Source organism: Octopus bimaculoides, chromosome 15 (genome assembly GCF_046866305.1).
Source record: "Octopus bimaculoides isolate indiv1 chromosome 15, ASM4686630v1, whole genome shotgun sequence".
Lineage (NCBI taxonomy): Eukaryota > Metazoa > Mollusca > Cephalopoda > Octopoda > Octopodidae > Octopus > Octopus bimaculoides.
Genome location: NC_142942.1, coordinates 28,150,224 through 28,171,459, shown reverse-complemented (window position 1 = coordinate 28,171,459; position 21,236 = coordinate 28,150,224). Strand labels below are relative to the sequence as shown.

The following is a 21,236-nucleotide window of genomic DNA, read 5'->3' as shown; positions in this document are numbered from 1 at the left end:
AATTCGTCAATTGAATTTGCTACAGTGTCTAGCAAGTATGCACCTGAAGTATTTTCAGACTTCAACATTAGTTCCAGCAACTGTTGGTTTTGTTGTTGCTGTTGCAACAGCACTACCGAAGTCAATAAGTCTTTCATGTTAAAATGACTTATTCTTTGGTTTTGTCCAATGCAAGCTTCGAACAACTCCTCACCATTTTTATATCCTGGTGTTGGATATATAATTTAATGAAGCAAGGGATAGAAAAAGTAGATGCACTACTATTACTATTACACAAAACTCAACACTCTATATCAATGGCTCACAGTGAACTGCTTACCAACCTGAACTGCCAATTGTTCGCAATTCTTTATTTTATAACAAGGAGTCAGTTCACCTTTTAGTCACTTGAGGGTTCGTCAGAATCCTTCCACAATACACACGCACACACACATATATATATATACACATACATACGACAGGCTTCTTACAGTTTCTGTCTACCAAATCCACTCACAAGGCTTTGGTCGACCCAAGGCTATAACAAAAGACACTTGCTCAATGTGCAACACAGTAAGACTGAGGCCAGGACTATGTGCTTGGGAAGCCAGCTTCTTACCACAGAGCCATGTTTGCACTATACACGTGCGTGCCTGCGTGCATGTGTGTGTGTGTGTGTGTGTGTGTGTGTGTGTACACCAAGGCTAACATGAAACCAATAAGAGAAACTACTGAAGCAAGATGGAAATGGATGGGTTTAGTTTATCGGTATAAACCAAACTCAATTGTCAGGATCGCCTTGCAATAGGTTCCACAAGGTAAAAGAAAACATGGCTGAACAAAGGAAACATGGTAAAGATCAATAACAAAAGATCTTAAAAGCAGAAGGTTAACAATGGAACAAGCTTTCAGTGTTAGAAGGTGGAATGATCTTGTTGTCACCTCAAGTGCTACAAGGCACAATGAGAACCAAATGAATTAATGAAAAAAAATATATGATGATGATGATATATAAATTTAAATAATAAGGGTGACAAATTGAATACTAATTTGATTAATATCAATTTAAAACCAGTGGCCTAGCAAACTGAAAAATCTGAAGATTCAGAAAAAATTATATTACATACAAAATTATATTACATACATAAATTGATATTAATCAAATTAATATTCAATTTGTCACCCTTATTATTTAAATATGTTCTCTAACCAGCAAAATTCACTGCAGAGAATTATTTTCTGCAGAATTATTTCCGGTATTTGGCGTGCCAAAACGAAGACATTTGAAATATAACCCCAATGTATTCAGTAGAACTATATACATGTTCAATTTCATGCGGACATCTCCTGTATAGGTCTTCAAATTATATTGAAAAGAACGATCATATTGAAGGGTTGCAGACAGTTACATAAGCAATTAGTTAACAACAAAACCGGTCTATGATTAATTCTTTATATTTTGTATCTTTTCATTTGTCTTGCTCGCTTACGTTCTGGTGTTTGCTGAATTTTCTTAAGAACATTCTTCTTAGTGGTCAGACCATAGTTGGTCTTCATCTAGCAAAAGGGTCATCCTTCTTATATGTATGTAATATAATTTTTTCTGAATCTTCAGATTTTTCAATTTGCAAGGCCACTGGTTTTAAATTGATATTAATCAAATTAATATTCAATTTGTCAACCCTTACTATTTAAATTTAAATAACTATGTTCTCTAACCGGCAAAAATTCACTGCAGAGAAATATTTTCTGCAGAATTATTTCCGGTATTTGGTGCGCCAAAACGAAGACATTTGAAATATAACCCCAATGCTTCCCTCCAAAGACTTAGGGAGGGGCATAGAGGATTATAACTAAACACACATATTATCATTTATTATGTTACATTCAATTCGATTCACCATATATTATTTATTTCATTATCCATCATCTTTTCCTTCACATTTCAGGTATATTGAAGACACTTTTTATCATTGCGTCAATCTATGTAAATAAAGTGTTGGTGAAGGCAATGAATTGTCAGACTTATTCAAAAACTAAAGTTAAAAATTTATATTATAAATATGAAAAATAAAAATGATAAAAAGTAAGCATAAAATATAAAAATAAAGTTAAAAGTTAAAATTAAGATTTGAGTATCTATAGTGTTAATGAAGATATATTCCCATTGAGACCTGTGGAAAAACTTGAAGGACCTAAGGAATCTCTGTACACATGTAGAGAAGGCTTCGTGCAGTTTATTTAGTATCCATGTAGGGTTATGTATGTGGGTGTACCAAATAGGGAGTGTGCCTAAGCTAGATGTTAGTGATAATCCAAAGTGTTAGCTTTCTTACACTTCAACATGTAGAAGAATTTGAAGGACCTAAAGCATTTGTGTATACACATGGAGAAGGCTTTGTGCTGTTTATTTAATAACTGTGTAGGGTTATGTAACAAGATATATAGGGATTCCTTCAGACATAACCAACATGGAGCATGCTGGCCCTGATATGGAGAACCAGAGTTTATGATGGACTATGTTATGCTATAAGGTATCTTCATTATCTTAAGGTAATGCACATGGTGAGCTAGAGAAGTTGATTTGCTATGTACTTCAAACTTGAACAAATTTAGAGGCATCAAATATCATGGCATTAAATTAATCATAAAATCATATAGTACCTAATGGAATTGTGAAGTTAAACCTTCTGCAGTGAGTTTGCAACGGACATTTATTCATAGATTTGCAGCTATGTGAATTGAATGTTGTGTGATTTGAGCAAGTGCTGGGGTTTAGGGCAGTTCTCTCCAGTCCAATCCCAGCATATTCATTATTATCAATGTCATTTTGTACCATTAATGTATGGATTAGTAAATGAGATCATAGATATTCCAGATTCCTGGAAAAGACTAAGTGCACTATTTCATTGATTGGTATCAGAAACTCTATTACCATAACTGGTACTAGAAACATTGATACTATTATTATCATCATTATTATTATTATTATTAGCATTATCATATACATACACAAATAACAGATGGATTGTGGTTCACTACACCTGTTTCAGATACGTTTTTTCTTGATGAACAGAAGTGTTACATCATGCAAAAAAAGAATTCATCACATGAATACAGGTAAGAATTAAACATTTTGATGAAAATGCATTTTTCTTGATGTAACACCCCTCTTCATCAATAAAAACACATCTGAAACAGCTGTAGTGAACCACAATCCATCTGTTTGCATTTATTTATCCTTCATCTACCTTGGGACCTGCAATTCATTTGCATCTATAGTCTATAGACTGCAGTGCAATAGAAGCAGCGAGTGCATCCATGTGTGACCTTGATGACTCGTGCATTCAGTCAGCCATTTGTTAATGTATGCACAACCAGAGTACAAATCCGTGTTTACTTTAATAAGTACATATTTGTCTTTAAATACTGTTTGTACATGATAGCGCTCTCACCAACCTGACCTTGATGCTTTACTTATTTAAGTACCTGTGTCCGCATGGATGATGGTTCACTTGCATTTAATGATTCTGCAAAGAAAGAGGCTTAGAAATGCCAATATGAAAGTCTGCTAAATTTAGAGAATGAATGAGAGAAGAGTCTGCCAAATGTTGACCCAACCAAGGGACCAGCTATCTGAATCAACAGTAACTTGGTAGATAATGCAGTCAAGAATAAGAAGACAGGGAAAGCCCCCAACCCATCAGGAATCACCGCTGAGATGCTTAAAATATCTCACAGACTAGAATATAGCCTAGGTACCTGTATAGTTAATCGGGTTGTCCATAAGGGAGTAATACCCAAAAACTGGTGTAGCAGCCTTATAGTCAACCGCTACAAAAGCAAAGGACGCCTTTGGCAAGAATAATTATAGAGGTGTCAATTGTTGGACCAGGTGATAAAAGTCACAGAAAGGGTCATAGCTCAACTAATTAGAATGAGAGTTAGCATACATGAGATGCAGCTTGGATTTGTGCCAGGCAGGAACATGACTGATGCTATATTCCTGGTTAGGCAACTGCAGGTGAAATATCTAGCTAAAAATAAGCCCATGTACCTGGCTTTTGTCAACATGGAGAAAACCTTTGACAGAGTCCCCTGCTCCCTTATCTGGTGTTCAGTGCAGAAGCTAGGAATGGATGAGTAGTTGGTGAGAGCTGTACAAGCTATGTACAGGGATGCTATCATTAAGGTGAAGATTAACAATGAGTATAGCAATGAATTTAGGGATTCACTAAGGATCAGTCCTCAGCCTCCTCTTGTTTATCATAGTCTGCAAAGCAATAACAGGAATTTAAGACCAGCTGTTCCTGGGAACTCATCTATGCTGATGACTTTGTATTTATAGCTGAATCACTACCAGAACTAGAGAAGAAATTTCAGATGTGGAAGCAAGGTCTAAAATCAAAGGGACTTAGAGGTAATTTAGCAAAAACTAAAGTCTTAGTGAGTAGGAAAGCAGACAAATCACAAATCCCTTCATGTAGATGGTCCTGCTAGATCTGTAGGAAAGGTGTAAGTAGAAACTCCATAAGATGTACCCAGAGTAAGCCATAGATACATAAGAGGTGCAGCAATATCAGAGGAAGGTTAACAGGGAAAATGATTTTGTGTAAGGTGCACAGGTACAATAAACACTAAAAATGTAGACTTCTTTAAATGCCAGGGGGAAAAACCAGAAGTGGTTCATAGCTTTCCTTACCTAGGTGACCAAGTGAGTAGCGGAAGATGTATGCTCAGAGAGCATAGCTGCTAGAATAAGAAGAGGCTGGGAAAAGTTCAGAGACCTCCCACCTCTGTTGGAAACAAAGGTAAATTGTATGATGCCTGAATATGAATAGCCATGCTATACAGCAGTGAAACATGGGCTGTGAACAGTGAGGACATGCGTAGGCTTGAAAGAAATAAAGTTAGTATATTTCGCTGGACGTGTAATGTCAGTCTGCAGGCACAACAGAGTGAAAGTTTCTTGAGAAAAAAGTTGGGCATAAGAGGCATCAGATGTGGTGTGCAAGAGAAACAATCATGCTGGTATGGTCATGTGATGTATATGGACAAGGACAGCTGTGTGAAGAAGTGCTAAACTCTAACAGTAGAGGGAACCTGTGGAAGAGGTAGACCCAAGAAGGCACAGGATGAGGTGGTGAAACCTGATCTTTAAACGTTGGGCCTCATGGAGGCAATGACACGTGACCAAGACCCTTGGCAATATGCCATGCTTGAAAAGACTTGTCAAGCTAAGTGAAATCGTAATTGTGGCTGATGCCAGAGTCGCACAGCTGGCACATAAAAAGCACCATATAAACACTAGACACCATATAAACACCAGATAAAAACTTGAGGAGACCTGTCAAGTCAAGTGAGTTCTTAATCATGGCTGATACCAGTGTGCATAACTGGTGCCTGTGCCAGTGACATATAAAAAGAACACCTACTGTCACACAATCAAAATCTTCAAGCTACAAGATAATGAATGATAAATTCAGAACAATGTGAATCAATAAGCATTATAGCTGACAAAATAATCTAATTGCTAAAGAGTTTTAAAAAAGGGTATGTAGAAGACAATTTAATTTAATATACTTTTCTGTTAGTAAATATGTTTCTTTTTTTACATACACATACACACACACACACACACACACACAGACACACACACACGCACACAAACAAACAAACAGAGGTTTGCTTGATGCGGGTGGGTTAAAGATTTAAATAGCAAATTTTGTTGTTGCTGGTGATGTTTCTTAAATTCCAGCAATGGACCACTGCATCATCATTCCATAAAATGTGTTTATGGGGGGTAAAAAAAAATTTTAGCACCATCAATACATGTCAGAGTAACAAAAAAACTAGGAAGGTTCTAGATGGTCAAGGGATGTGCTAGAAACAACTGCTAAATCTCCCTTAAATTACCTTATTTTGAAATAACAAACAGAAACCAATTACAGATCCACAGTCCATATTTTAAAACTTAGATTAAAAAAAGAATTTAAAAAAAAAAAGAAATTTTAAAATTTATGGGGAGGGCTCCAGCTTAATGAAAAAAGTTTTGAAGATTCCACTATAGTTCTTAAATTACATTTCATTCTCTGTTTGAAAATAAAGGCAGTGGGGATTGTAATTGCCCATTCTTTTTTATATATATATATAAACCTTCAAGCCTTCTCCCCTAATTTTAAATTCATAGTGCAAAACACATTGGCACAAATCAGAACTATGTGGGACAGGAGAGTGGTTGAAAAAAATTCATAAATTTTCAAAAATATTTTTCACATATAATGAAATACAAAATTTTTCTGCTCAAGTATTCCAAAACTCAGAAATATATAACTTATTTTAAGCAAAAGGGGAAGTTTTTAAGAGTACTCTTATCAAAACATTTTACATTCCCAAGGTACTGTTTCCACTACAATTGCTGAAAACCACAGTCTTTGTATTAAACATTACACACAAACATACACAGAATTTGCCTCTTAATTAAGGTCTTCCTTTCTGTTAAGCCTGACAACCAGGATACAACTATCATATACAAAGCACACAAAATAAAAGTAAGATGTGAAATATGAATTTTTACCTTGAGTGGCATGTGAACAATAAAATCAGTCAGCAGACCATGAATACGAGAAACAAAAAACTCCTACAATAAAACAAGAGTATTTTATTTTAGCCAGGGTGAAGTAAAACTTTATCACAGACATAAAGACAAAATTTTTAAATTTTTACTGTACAGTGGACAAAATTAATGAAATCAATTCATCACATCTCCAAACCTCAACTAGGTTCGGCCTATTGACACATGTAATAATGCAGTTCATATACATAAATATTAATGACAAAAGTAAACTAATATAATTTTTTAAGAATACTTTTTCTATATTATTCTGAAATTTGGTAGGAAATCTGGGATTCAAATTTTCAAGTAGATAAGGGTGCTAATTTGTATATTGCAGTGTTTTTATATATTACAACTCTTTTTTTTTTTTTTTACACCTTAAACACTAATAAAATTACTTACTGTATTTCCCGGCATTGAAGATGCTTTGTCCTCGAGGACAAACCCTAATTTTGATAACCAAAATTAGAAAATAAAATAATAAACATAAAAATAAGGGCCTGGCATTTTGGGCCTTGTTAGCTTTACAGATGCAATGAAAAAAAGCACAACTGTAACATCCAGCACGCCACTAAAAATCTTTGTAGCATTTATTTTGGCTGTTTGTCAACACTTATTTGCATCATTCCTTACGTTGGCTAACCATGACTGTCGCCCATTGTAACCCTACGCTCACGTCTGTAAAACTAACAAAAGGCAGCAGTCATCTACCTTACAAATTTCAGTAATGTCAGTACAGAGACATGATATGTTGAGTTTACTCTCAAAGTTTACACCTACTGTTACGCGCCCACTGTAATACTGAAACTACACCAAGACAGGGAAAGATTCAGAAGAGGGGATAGGAGGGATGCACCAGCACCACCAGCAACAACAACAACAACCAAGAAACTTTTCAAATTTGATTGTCTTGTTTTAATATGCATGACGGAAAGCATATTTTTGTACCAGCAACAAACAACCCTCAGTATAAAAATTGATTTTTTCAGTATCTCTGAACATATTACACTATCATTTCATTGATCAATTGCAATGAATCAGGCCCTCAGACCCCCCCCCCCCGCCCCCCAGCAATTTCTGGATCCACTCGTGCACTACGATACTCCAGTTCAGCTATTCACTGTTCGGCCCAGCAGTGATTTTTTATATTTTCATGTGATTCTTCAGGAAGGTTCTTGGCCAATAGTGTCTCAGTTCATGCAAGTGGACGGGGCTACAGCTGGTACAGTATATGAAGATTTTGGTAGTATTGGATATAGACTTATACAGTACTTTTTTTTTTGTCCTAGACAAAGGAAAAACTAAACTCTACAATAGGAAAGTTATTGTGAGAAATACAGTATAACATTTTAATGCATAATTACACTGTAAAAATCCCACATGAACATGACATCCCAAACAGAACAAAATAAAAATAAAGATTACAGTAAAATCTACACAAAAAAATACATTTCAATCACAAAATCCTGAAAATATTTTGCTTATTGCGACCATTTATAGAAATACCACAAAAATATGACATCCCAAATAGAACAAAATAAAAACAGAACAGAGATTAAAATCTATACAGTTAAAATATTACAAATAAGAAAACACATTTTAATCTTCAAATCATGAAAATATTTCATGTTATTACCATTTGTAAAAATTTCACATGGACAAGATGAAACAAATGCTACAATTAAATTACAATAGAAAGAGATTTATCTTTCCAATGATTGCCTCTCACACTTCCTATCATACTTGGGGCTCCATCCATGCAAATTCCAATACAAGAATTCCATGAAATCTCAACCTTTTCAAAATACTCACACAGGGCTTGAAAAATATCTTCTCCCTTCATACATTCTGCAAGTTCCTTGCAAAATAAAAACTGTATTCTTATTTCGGTATTGTGAATGGATCTGATATAAGCAAGTAACTGTGCCTTTCCATTAATGTTGATAGATTCATCAACTTGAATTGGCATATTTAGAATTCTTAATACTTTCAGAAACACAGTTCCCAATATTAGCTGATATATCAACTATACTTCTGCAAATTGTATTATCAGACATAGGAATTTTCATAACTTCTTGCTCAGCATCATCACCTAACAGTTTTCAGAATCAAGCAGCTAGCAGGCTGAATTAATTTTTTGGCTATTAAATGAGGTTTTGTTTGTTGAGCAATCAATTCTGTACAAAACAATCTGCATTTTGTCTGAAACTGTCATGTTTCGAAATATGATCACTGAAATTTCTGCTGTTCCAAAAGCCTTTCAAAGTACTGAACATCCTTGCCTGCCAAATTTTCATGTTTTGACAACAGATGTATTTTCTTCATGCTTGGGATTATATTAGAATTGAAAAGCTTTTCGCCACAGTTCAAATACATAGGTTGATGTGCATTTTTATCTCCAGTCCGTGAAAAACCAAGACTCAAATAACTATCCACATACAGTCAGCAAACTTTCTTTTTTCGAGGCTTGCTTGAACCTGCTTCTGTTGCAGCAATTGGCAAGTCTTCTTCAATACCCTCTTTATCCAATGATTCTGGATTGCCAAATGGAATCTGATCATTCTTGATGTTTCCGCTCTTTTTTTAAAAAAAATATCTATCCATGATCTGAAAGGTATAAGATACATGACCCTGTGTTTAGCCTTTTATTTCTAATGGCTATAATGTTGGAAATGGAGACACTCAGTCCTGGTGAAAAGGTGCAAGCAGCCCTATGCCAAAGAATGCCTAGTGAGAGGGTTAAAAGAAGATAACCGCAGATTTGAAGTTGGAACATTATCATTGATAACTCTCTCCTCCAATCTACAGATCTTTAGTTAATATATACTTAATACTTGATAACATGCAAAAGTATCACAATGATAAAATCAGACTATAATTATTTACTGGGACTCATGCATGCAATTACAAATAATCCATAATAATATTCTTAAAACTTTGAAATCATGTTTTTTTTTTGACATATGAATTTTTTGAAACTGTTTCTAAATCTTTGATTGTCTTTCAATCATTCTGCCTCACCTATGAGGCATGCTGCACCATTTGGGAACCACTGCCATAAACGAACATGTAAAAATGAATGAAATATCACTCTTTTATTTAATTCTGTATTTACATAAATCTATGTTTTTCATTATGACATAAAGAAGACATATCTACCCTGCTACAAATATCAACATACAAAGTTTACTGAACGAAGTGTTTATATTTGTGACCATCACACTCTTCTCTAACTCTCCATTCCTCTATCTCACAAGGGACAAAAATGCACATGAAAATCTGTTCAGGTATTCTTTTGTTATTAGCCACACCCAACTTGGTGCCTCCACTTACTTCCTCCCCTCCAGTACCAAACTGGGTCCTTTTTCTCACAAAGAACAGATCTACAAGTTTCTCAGTCTATTGTCAAATTAAATGACCACTTTCACTGTACCATCCCACCCACCCCAACTTAATATACTATATGATATAAAAACTCTGCAATACATTGTAAGCATGACAGGGTCTAGTTTGATCAACCACTTCTCTGAGCATCATCTCAATGTCTGTAACAATGTCAAAACAGTTCTCAAAGCAACAGCCCAATCACTCCACTAACCACTTCTCAGTCTGTGATATTTTCTACACTAAGGCTCATTTTATTTTAGCAGAAAGCCTCCATTCTACAAGGAATAAATGCATGTCTGAACTTCTAGTCTTAGATCTCTCTGTTATGGTCTGGAGGACTTTGATGAATAGGAAATTTCTCCACAATAACCCATTTTCCTAACACCTACCCGACTCAAGTTCACCACTCACTGTATTCCTCAAACACTTCCCACCCTTGCTAACCTACCTGCACACAATTTACCTGCTGAGTTTCTTCCCCACAACATATCCTGCTAACACATTTCCCTCACCTCCAGCTATCACTCTCTTTTCACAATCTCATGAATTTACCCACACACATACTCACTCACTCCAATCTTTAGTTCCATTTCACTTACATACACACTCCTGTAAATTGAGTGTACAACCTCCACCACATTTTCTCCATCTCTCTCATCTATCCTCCTGAGGTAGCTATGTATCACCATGTATGTCAATATCTAATTTTATCCCTCTATTCATTCTCTAATCTCCTTATACCTGGCACACTACTGCTTACCTCAATAATACACCCCATTCAGTCAAGAGTCGTGCCTCGTACGTTACTTGGTAACCTTGCTGGTACCACATAAAAGCACCCGGTACACTCTGTAAATTGGCTGGCATTAGAAACAATGTCAAAGAAGACAGTAAAGAGTGGTGCAGTTTTCTGAATGGCCAGCTTCTATTAAATTGTCCAGCCCATGCCAGCATGGAAAACAGACATTAAATGATGATTATGATGATGAAAGAACCACTTGCGGGTGCAATTGCACCCATGTGACCATTTTATTGTACCCGCAGGCTGACATACTTATATGTACAAAATATAGTAAATTTTTCAATTATAAAATACTCATATGCCAATTAGTGACATAGGTCACATTTCCACTTGTCCTGTAATTGCCATTTGAATGGAAATTTTGTTTTTACTATGAAACACATATTGCTAGGTCTGTACTGCCCCTTTGAGACCCAACTATACTCTAGCTGAGAAAACTAAAAATATATTGCATGTATCAAAATAACAATATCTATATGTGGAATAACTGCAAAATTCAACATTCAAGAAGAATTTCTTGCCTTGAAATCAATGTATGGAACAACTAGAGGTGAAGATTTATTTCAAATGGTCAACTCAAGCTTAAAGGATTTTGATTTACCGTATGAAAAAATGAGTGATCTTGCTACAGATGGCGCTTCATTTATGGTAGGTTGCGAAAAAGGGTTCATAGCTCTGATTAAGAATGAATTTCAGAAGTGTCTTTTGGATCTGAAAACTTTATGTGTCACTGCTTTATTCGTATGGAAAGTTTATTTGCAAAATCTCTTAAGCTGGGCAATGTAAGGAAAGTTGTAACTAAAGCCGTTGTCCAATACATAGCTAATGGCATTTCAATACTTAAGGGAAAAATATATTCAAAACATCCATTTGTCTTATATCTATCAATATATCTGTGGGTCCTGGAGACTATCGTAATAGTTATAATATGACTTAAGAAGTTTTACACAAAAATTTTATTCTTCAATTTCATTTAGAAACTAGATTTTTGAAAAATAATGGGTGTGTAAATTTTAAACACCATCTATCAGCATTTTCAATATAGAGAGGGAGAAAGATTTTCAACTTTATTTTAGAGTTGTTTTAGATCATATAGCATGTTCATCATTATGGAAAATTTAAGTAGCAAAAAATATTATTCTACTTATATATAATAAAATTCCAAAATGTTACTATTTTGATTGATCAATATAAGAACTTAACATAGAACTAATGAAATAAAGTTTTTAGAAAACATATAATCACAAAAATATGATTGGTTGTCAGTAAATATTTTTTCATGAATTGGCTCACTATCACACTGCAATGATATCACAAGATGTCACATGATCAGAGGACCAAAGATATCAATGAATCCTTAAAATACTTGATTATTTTAAAATTAGGTGTCATAAACTGCTGGGTTTAGAACTTTTGAGATGAAGAATCATATGAAAAAATGTAACACACATTTCACAACAGGTAATAATCACATCTTTCATGAAAGGCCGTAAGACACGACAATTTTTCCCATCACTACTAGTTAAAAACTAAATATACAAAAATAAAAGTACTGGATCAATTCATGACCAAAAATTCTTGGCCAGTTTCAATGACTGAAACAAGTAAAAGATAAAAGATAACTAAATTATTCTCACCTCTTGAAAGAAACTTGGGGAAGCTACAACTTGAGTTCTGAGAAACAGAAATACTTTTTCTTTGATAGCAGCCATTACAATAGTTTCATCTTCCTCACAATACTCATTGACACCTGGCAAGAATAGAATACAATATTATATTATCATGATAAATGATAATTTAAAGAAAATTGTATACAAAAATCAAAACTAGCAGGAAATGTGGCTAGACGAGTGATAACATTCTCAGTTACTATAATCCTCAAGTATAATCTGCCCTTGCGTATAACACGCAGGGGCTTTTTAGGGGGCTGTACATCTGAAAAACCTAAACCTTTTGTATAATACGCACCCCTTCTCTAACTTGAGTCAAGGGGATCTATATAACGTCCTTGGTTTGTAAACATATATACAGTAACATCCTTTATTATTATTGTATATATAACATAATGCAAATGTGTAGCTTTTTTGTGCACTTTGTTTGCAGAAAATAAAGAAATAACTAATAACATCAGTGAAAAATAAATATTAAGTAAATTGCCTTTACATATTTATCACTATCAGTTACAAAAGCAAATACATTTATTCAAATCCTTCAAATTCAACGTCACTTTCAGCATCAAATAACTGTTCCATTTGTTCCTCCGTAAACATGTCAGCATCATTGTAGTGTAAATCTCCGTCATTGTCAGATTCATAGTCAACATCAAAAGATTCACTTTCATTTATTTCATCTTTCCATACAACGTCATCCTGAGTACCTTCCAGTGCAGACAATATACAACACTTTTATTTTAATAAATGTTGCTTACTGCAAGTTATGGATGATTCTTTTATAATTTCATTGCTTTCAGGCTTAGCTTAAGGTATTTTCGTGCCCAACATCACAATATGCGTCTGAATAAACATTCCCGGACAGCAAATAGAGACTGGACATTGCTTAGAAAATATTTTTCATTTTTAACCTCATATATAGTACGCACTGGGGATTTTGACCTTTAAATTTTGGGGAAAAAATACGGATTATACTCAAGGATTTACGGTAATTGCATCTGGAAAAGTACAGGACATGAAACTAAAAAATATTTCATGTTGAAATAAAAAAAGAAACACTTTTAGCTTTATTCAAATATACCTGTAGTGCATCTTGCAGGCATGAAGTGGATTCGATCCCCCATAGCCAAATTTAAATTAACACTTCAACAGAAGTTTTCTCACAGTGGAACAATGATTTTTCTGTGACAGCAGTTTTACATTTGCCAGACTGCATTAGCTAGGCCGAAATAATGCCTTCACCACTTAAGATAACAAGACCACAAACTAAATCTATTGTTCTCAACGATATGTCTAACCTTCTGGATAGCTATTATAACAAGAACCCACAAGCAAAAGACAGTTAGTCACTTTGGTGACAACTCCTGAGTTGAGAGAGACAACGTCCCACACTCTCTCAATCTCACTAGCTCTAATTCTGTTCTTTTACAACATCATTTTATCTTTCTCTGTAATTACTACTAAACAATGACACAAACTATGCAAGAAGAATCTATAATCTATCTTTGCTTCGCATGCTTTACGATTTTATCACTGCCCATCGAGGCAAGGTATTGTATAATGTAATGGGTAAAAATAAATATTTCCTTAAAACTTCATGCATTGTTCAACTTTCATATCCTACAACATGCCATTAAAATTTAATTTCAACCGATACAAAATGATCTTTCATTGTTACAACTGGTGACCCCGTGAAAAAGAATTGCTGCCTTCTGAAGCTACATTACCAACAAACTAGTGACCCTGTGTAAAGAGAATTGCTACCTTCCGATACTTCATACCACTGCATTTTTTCTGACTTCGAATTAAAGAACTACAGTCTTCATATCAACAGTAGCTAAACCAAAGGAAAAATAATGACAACCTTCATCACCACTAAGATGCACCTGCCTTCAACCTGCTACAAAAAGCTCTATACTGCGATGCACTTCAAGAAAATGCAACACAGCCGATGCACAAGGAATTTGCCAACCATGGAAGCCAATAAATGCATCATTTCGACAGCTGCATGCACAGAAACTAACTGGATAAAACTATGGGAGCACACACACGCAACATTTTCCACAGCAATAGACTTGAACTTTCTTTGCATGCACCTATTTTTGCATTTCAAATACTACTTTTTAGCATACCAGGACCAGAAGACTTTCTAACCAAGTTCGTCATTTTTGTTTCATTCATTTTGTTATGTTTGCACTGCACACGCATTGTTCACCTGTTTTTATTACATGTTTTCTGCTATGTGTTCTCCTTTCGGATGTCTGCAATTTTTTTCCGCGCATGCACCTTTCCTCAACGTCTGGCCTTGCGCACGCATCTGCACACATAGGGGAAATGTGTTGGATGAAATCTATACCATCCCGTACATAGCTGGGTATTAATGGGCACAAAGGTTTTAGGAGTATATCTAGAAAATGACTTAGCTGTTGTGTTGGTGCTTGAGGTGCAGCAACTATTGGCCTTAGTTTGAGGTCAGCAGGTCTTAGTATTTTTACGTATTGGTTTTTCTGCTTATTTATGGCATTTTGTATTTCAGAGCATTTATGGATTTTAGGCAATCCATAAAAATTGCTCTCTTTGATTACAGAGTTGCATATGTACTCTTTTTCCTTGTCAGTGAAAGAATCTTGGAATTCAATGATTAGTCTTCTGATTTTATTCATTATTGTTTTTTCTGAGTGTCTTGGTTCTTCCTTGTAGTAGGTTTCGTTTGTTAACATTTCCAATATTTTATCTTTATAATAGTCTTTGTCCATGATAACTATTGCCCCTCCCTTGTCGGCTTCTTTTATGATGATTGTGTTGTCATTCTTCAGTGTTTGTAAGGCTTTCTTTTCTTTTTTACAAAGGTTTTGTTTACATCAGTGGGTATTTAGGGGAAATTTTGAAATTATTTCTCTGTACACATCCAAATATTTGTCCTTTCCGTTATAGGGGGTGAAGTGGGATTTATTTCGGATTATTGATTCATCATTTAAGTCTTTATGGTTGAAGAATTCTATAAGTCGGAAGTGACGGTTGAAGTGTTCAATATCAGATTTCAGTTCAATGAGGTTGGGCGTGGGTGTCGGAGTAAACTTTAAACCTTTTAATAGGAGGTTGATCGCATTGTTGTTGGGGTTCCTCTTTGATAAATTTATGATTTTCAGGTCTATATGTTATGTGTGGTTAATTAACTTTGGTGTTTTATTGGGTCCAGTGTGTGGTTTTAGTATTTCCTCCCTAAAAAAGGAATTGTGTTTCCACATCTTCGTTGTCTGGTCTCGGTGTTCTGATTTCCATGTAGGTGAGAGGATGGTTCATGTCTTTTATACCAATTCCATTGATTATAAGTTTTGTTTTCTTCCCATCTTTCATGTCTTTTTCGCCATTCAGGATATATGGGAATTTTGGTTGTAAATCGTGTTTCTTGAGTTGTCATGATTATTATTCCTATTATAGTATCTGTGCTGTCTGTATTTTATTTGTTTTTCTTCCCATGTATTCATCCATCCGGGGTGCATGTTATTACTGGTTGGTGGTTGTCTGTATGTTATTTGTCTTTCATGTCTGTTTTCCTTTTCCTTTATTCATCTATGGTGTTTGGACGTATGGGTTGATGGTTGTCTTCAATATTTCATTTGTTGGTTGTTTGCAGTGTTATGTATTGTTGGATATGGTTTTCTAGTCTGTACTTAGGGTGAGATGGAGGTCGTTTCCACGTATGTTTTGGGGTAATTAGAGGTTTGATATCTCAGTTCGATTCCTCTGGGGTTAGTGTCTATATTTGTTTTCGATTTCTTTGTATTTCTTTGTTGTTGTGGTTTCATTTTCATAATGGATTTATCTCCATAGTTTTTTTCATAGTTAGTGAACCACTCTTGTCTTACTATAACCTTTCATCACCTGACACAAGATCACCTCCTCCAATGCCCCCAACCGTCTCAAAAGACTTTTTTGTTTTCTTTTCTCTGGAAAGTACTTGGTGACCCTGTCAGTGCAGGTGCTACTTAAAAGCACCCAGTCCATACTGTAATGTAGCTAGTATTTGGAAGGGCATCCAGCTGTAAAAACCTTGCCAAAACTGACCTTGCCTGTGCCTTGTAACAAGTACTAAGTCCACTCTGCTGAGTGGTTGGTGTTAGGAAGGGCATCCAGCTGTAAAACTCCTGCCAAAACAGTTACAGAAGTTTGGTGCAGGCTTCTACCTCGCTGGCTCTTCTCAAACCATTTCACCCATGCCAGCATGGAAGGCGGACGTTAAACAATGATGGTAAATGATGATGAGGTCTTGCCTCATAGACCTAGAAATGGTCATTTTACTGATTCCTCGATCTTCAGCCAATTTCACCACTGATTTTGAAGGATTCAACTCAATCGTTCTTTCAAGTCTTACTAAGAAGTGAGGTGTGCATTTTTGGTCACTTCAAGGATTGTGATGCTTTCTCTGAACATCCTGACTTTCTTCAAGTAGGTTACAGCTCTAAAAATAGTAGATTTGACATACTTTGTGGCTCTAACAATCTACCCAGGATTTATACTCGTGCAGAATAATTCAGCAATTACACTTCTAAGGTATAATTCTTTATTAACATTTATAATTTGTTCAATCAGAAATAAATAATAGTACAAGTGATTATTCAAGCTGGAAATATTTAAAGCATAGAGTTTTAAAACAACAGTGTAAGTGACTTAAGATAGAAACTGGGTACAAGGGGCATCAGGTGTTGTGTGCTGGTTTTGTTATGTGATGTATATAGATGAGGACAGTTGCATGAAAAAGTGCTCAGCTCTAATTGTGGAAGGAACCTGTCAAAGCGGTAAATCCAGGAAGACAAGTGGTGAGAAGGAATCTTCAGATGCTGGGTTTCACTAAGGAAATGACAAGGGCCAGGAGTTGTGGTAATTTGCTGTGTGTCAAGCTAAGTAAAATCGCTGTCGTCCATACATACAGGGTTGTCCTTTACAGGTGCCAGTGGAACATAAAATGCACTTATGCTGGTGCTGCATCAACACACCCATGCCAGTGGCAAATATGAAGCACCCAGCACACACACTGTAAATTGCTTGGCATTAGGAAGGGCATCCAGCTGTAAAAACAACGCTACAACAAACAATTGGAGTCTGGACAGATCCTTAGCTGGCCGGCCCCTGTCAACAGTCCAACCCATCCCAGCAAGGAAAACAGAAATTTAACAATGATGACAATATGCACACACATATGTATCGACACACACACACACACACATATAGTTCAAATTTATAGAAAAACAATGAAGACAGGTGTAGGAAAAACAAACAAGTATATTAGTTTGACACTTGGGAAAAATGGAAAAGTCGTTTACCTTTTGAGCCTACACACTTCAACAGAAAGGAATAACAGGAAATAAATAGAGATAGAATGAAAGAAATGTTTTGAGTTCAGTGGTTCGATAAGGTGAATGGTTAGAAAAAAACAAGTTGATTGGAAGAAGATAATAATGAAGAGAGTTTGAATGAAGGGGAAGTAATATGTGGTGATCCCAACAACAGGAGGTGCGCAAGGGTAAGTATATGCAGGAATGGTGTATGAGTGGGCAAGTGTGAATGGGAGCAAGTACGTTTGACATGTTTGTGCGTGCATGTTGTGTCGCAGTTGATGCATGCTTTTACATGTGATGTGTGTACATGTGAATGTCACTGTGACCAAAGTGTGAATGTGCATAGTGTATATATATGGACGAAAGTTACCTTTGTGTGTGTTTATGCACGTTGCATATGTGTGTATGTCTGTGTATGGTCTATGTTCATATATCATGTGCTTCTGTGCAAGGCCTCTGTCAGGGATGTAGCCAACCCACTTACGCGTAACATTCCTTCATTGGACACTAAACTCCGCTTGCGAAGACATGGTGAGGCAAGTGAAATCGAAATCAAACTAAGTTTGTAGGAACACTAAACTCGCCTTGCGAAGACCTGTTGGGGCAAGCAAAAGCGAAATCGTGATTGCACCTGTACCAGTGGAACACTAAGAGCACCGTCCAAGCGCGATCGTTGCCAGAGCAGCTGTCTGGCTTCCGTGCCGGTGGCATGTAAATAGCACCAGCGTGATCGCTACCAACATCGCATTCATGGCACCTGTGCCAGTGGCACATGAAAAGACATTCGAGCGAGATCATTGCCAGGGCCGATGGACTGGCCCCTGTGCAGGTGACACGTAAAATACACCATTTTGAGCGATGCTGTTGATCGTTACCAACGTTGCCTCCCTGGCACTTGTGCCAGTGGCACGTGAAAAGACATTCGAGCGAGATCGTTGCCAGTGCCAATGGACTGGCTCCTGTGCAGGTGACACGTAAAATACACTATTTCAAGCGTGACTGTTGCCAGAAAGACAGCCGAGCGAGATCGTTGCTAGTGCCCCTGGACTGGCCCTTCTGCAGGTGGCACATAAGATACACCATTTTGAGCGTGGCCGTTGCCAGTACCCGCCCGACTGGCCTCATGCCGGTGGCACGTAAAAGCACCCACTACACTCTTGGAGTGGTTGGCGTTAGGAAGGGCATCCAGCTGTAGAAACTCTGCCAAATCAGATTGGAGCCTGGTGTCGCCTCCTGGTCCACCAGTCCTCAGTCAAATCGTCCAACCCATGCTAGCATGGAAAGCGGACGTTAAACGACGATGATTATGATGTGGGTGTGGGAGTATATATTGTCGTGTTCAGCTATTATGTACTTGTAATGGTTAGGAGTGTGCATGACGGTGTGTGTACACAATGAAACAGTGTGTGTGGCTGCTCATATAGTGGTATGTGTGGTGATGCTATTGAAGAGTGTGTGTGTATGTGGATGATGGTGAGTTATATGGGTGCTGAAAAGTGTGTGTGGAGTGGGAAGATGCAATGAAAATTTTACAAAAATAAGTAAACGAGTGGAAATTTTACCGGTGAGTATAAGGTACTAGAAAAGAATGACTCCCCAGACACAACAGAATCACACAAAGAATTTTACAAACCAAATTACAAAGCGAATTATATATACATATATATATATAAATATATATGTATACATATATATATGTATACATGACCGCAGCCACTTGGCTGAAACACATAAATAAATAAATATATATATATATATAGTTTTAGGGAAAATAACCAATTTTCAAGAACTCATCGATATTATGATATTTTTTTATATTATATTTTAATTGAGTTTTTTACCTGTAATTTTGGATTTTGTCCCTAATATTATTATTATATATATATATATATATATATATCATCACCATCATCATTTAACGTCCACTTTCCATGCTAGCATGGGCTGGATGATTTGACTGAGGACTGACGAACCAGAAGGCTGCACCAGGCTCCAATCTGATCTGGCAGAGTTTCTACAGCTGGATGCCCTTCCTAACGACAACCACTCCGAGAGTGTAGCAGGTGCTTTTATGTCCCACCGGCACAAGGGCTAGTCACGCGGTACTGCCTACGGCCACGCTCAAATTTGTGTTTTTTACGTACCACCTGCACAGGAGCCAGCCCAGCGGCACTGGTAACGACCTCGCTCAAATGTTTTTTCACATGCCACCGGAACAAGTGCCAGTAACGCGACGCTGGTAACGATTACACTCAAATGGGGCTATTTACATGCCACTGGCACGGAAGCTTCACAACTGCTGTGACAATGATCACGCTCGGACGTTGCTCTTAGCGCTCCACTGGCACAGGTGCCAGTCATCGAATTTGGTTCAATTACAGTTTCATTTCCTCCAACAGGTCTTCACAAGCAGAGTTTAGTGTCCAATGAAGGAAAAGTACGCATAAGTGGGCTGGTTACACTCCTGGCAGAGGCCACGGATTATGATCTCACTTGGCTTGCCGGGTCTTCTCACTCACTGCACATTTCCAAAGGTCTCAGTCACTAGTCATTGCCTCGGTGAAGCCTAATGTTCAAAGACTGTGCTTCACCACCTCATCCCAGGTCTTCCTGGGTCTACCTCTTCCACAGGTTCCCTCAACCGCTAGGGTGTGGCACTTTTTCACACAGCTATCCTAATCCATTCTCACCACATGACCATACCAATGCAATTGTCCCTCTTTCACACCACAACTGATGCTTCTTAGGTCTAACTTTTCTCTCAAGGTACTTACACTCTGTCGAGAATGCACACTGACATTACACATCCATCGGAGCATACTGGCTTCATTTCTTGTAAGCTTATGCATGTCCTCAGCAGTCTCGGCCCATGTTTCACTGCCATGTAGCATGGCTGTTCGTACACATGCGTCATACAGTCTGCCTTTTACTCTGAGCGAGAGGCCCTTTGTCGCCAGCAGAGGTAAGAGCTCTCTGAACTTTGCCCAGGCTATTCTTATTCTAGCAGCTACACTTTCAGCGCACCCTCCCCCACTACTAACTTGGTCACCTAGATAGCAGAAGTTATCAACTACCTCTAGTTTTTCTCCCTGGAATGTGGCAGAAGTTGTTTACTGCATATTTTCAGTGTTTATTGCACCTGAAGATCTGCCACATATGAAAACTAACTTCCTAGTTAACCTTCCTTTGATATTGCTGCACCTCTTATGTGTCCATAGCTTGCACTGAGTACATCTTATACAGTTTCTACCTACGCCTTTTCTATAGATCGAGCAGGGCCATCTACCTCAAGGGGTTTGTGGTTGGTCTACCTTCCTACTTATTAGGAGTCTTAGCTAGGTCTTAGCTAGGATGACTATAAGGCCCTTCGATTCTAATCCTTGCTTCTACACGTGAAACTTCTCCTCTAGTTCTGATAGTGACTCAGCAAGGTCATCAGCATA

The 21,236-nt window shown here is 36.9% G+C and overlaps 1 protein-coding gene across 1 annotated transcript in view; it reads right to left on the bottom strand.

Annotated features, from left to right (window-relative positions):
* Positions 1-21,236, bottom strand: part of LOC106881660 (nuclear pore complex protein Nup205) — a 348,272-nt gene that overhangs the window by 236,656 nt on the left and 90,380 nt on the right. Inside the window, exons 8-9 of the mRNA XM_089363638.1 lie at positions 12,422-12,534; positions 6,557-6,619 (exon numbers count right to left, since the gene is read on the bottom strand). Of these exons, the coding sequence (XP_089219764.1) occupies positions 6,557-6,619; positions 12,422-12,534 (176 nt within the window). The remainder of the gene's footprint in view (positions 1-6,556; positions 6,620-12,421; positions 12,535-21,236) is intronic.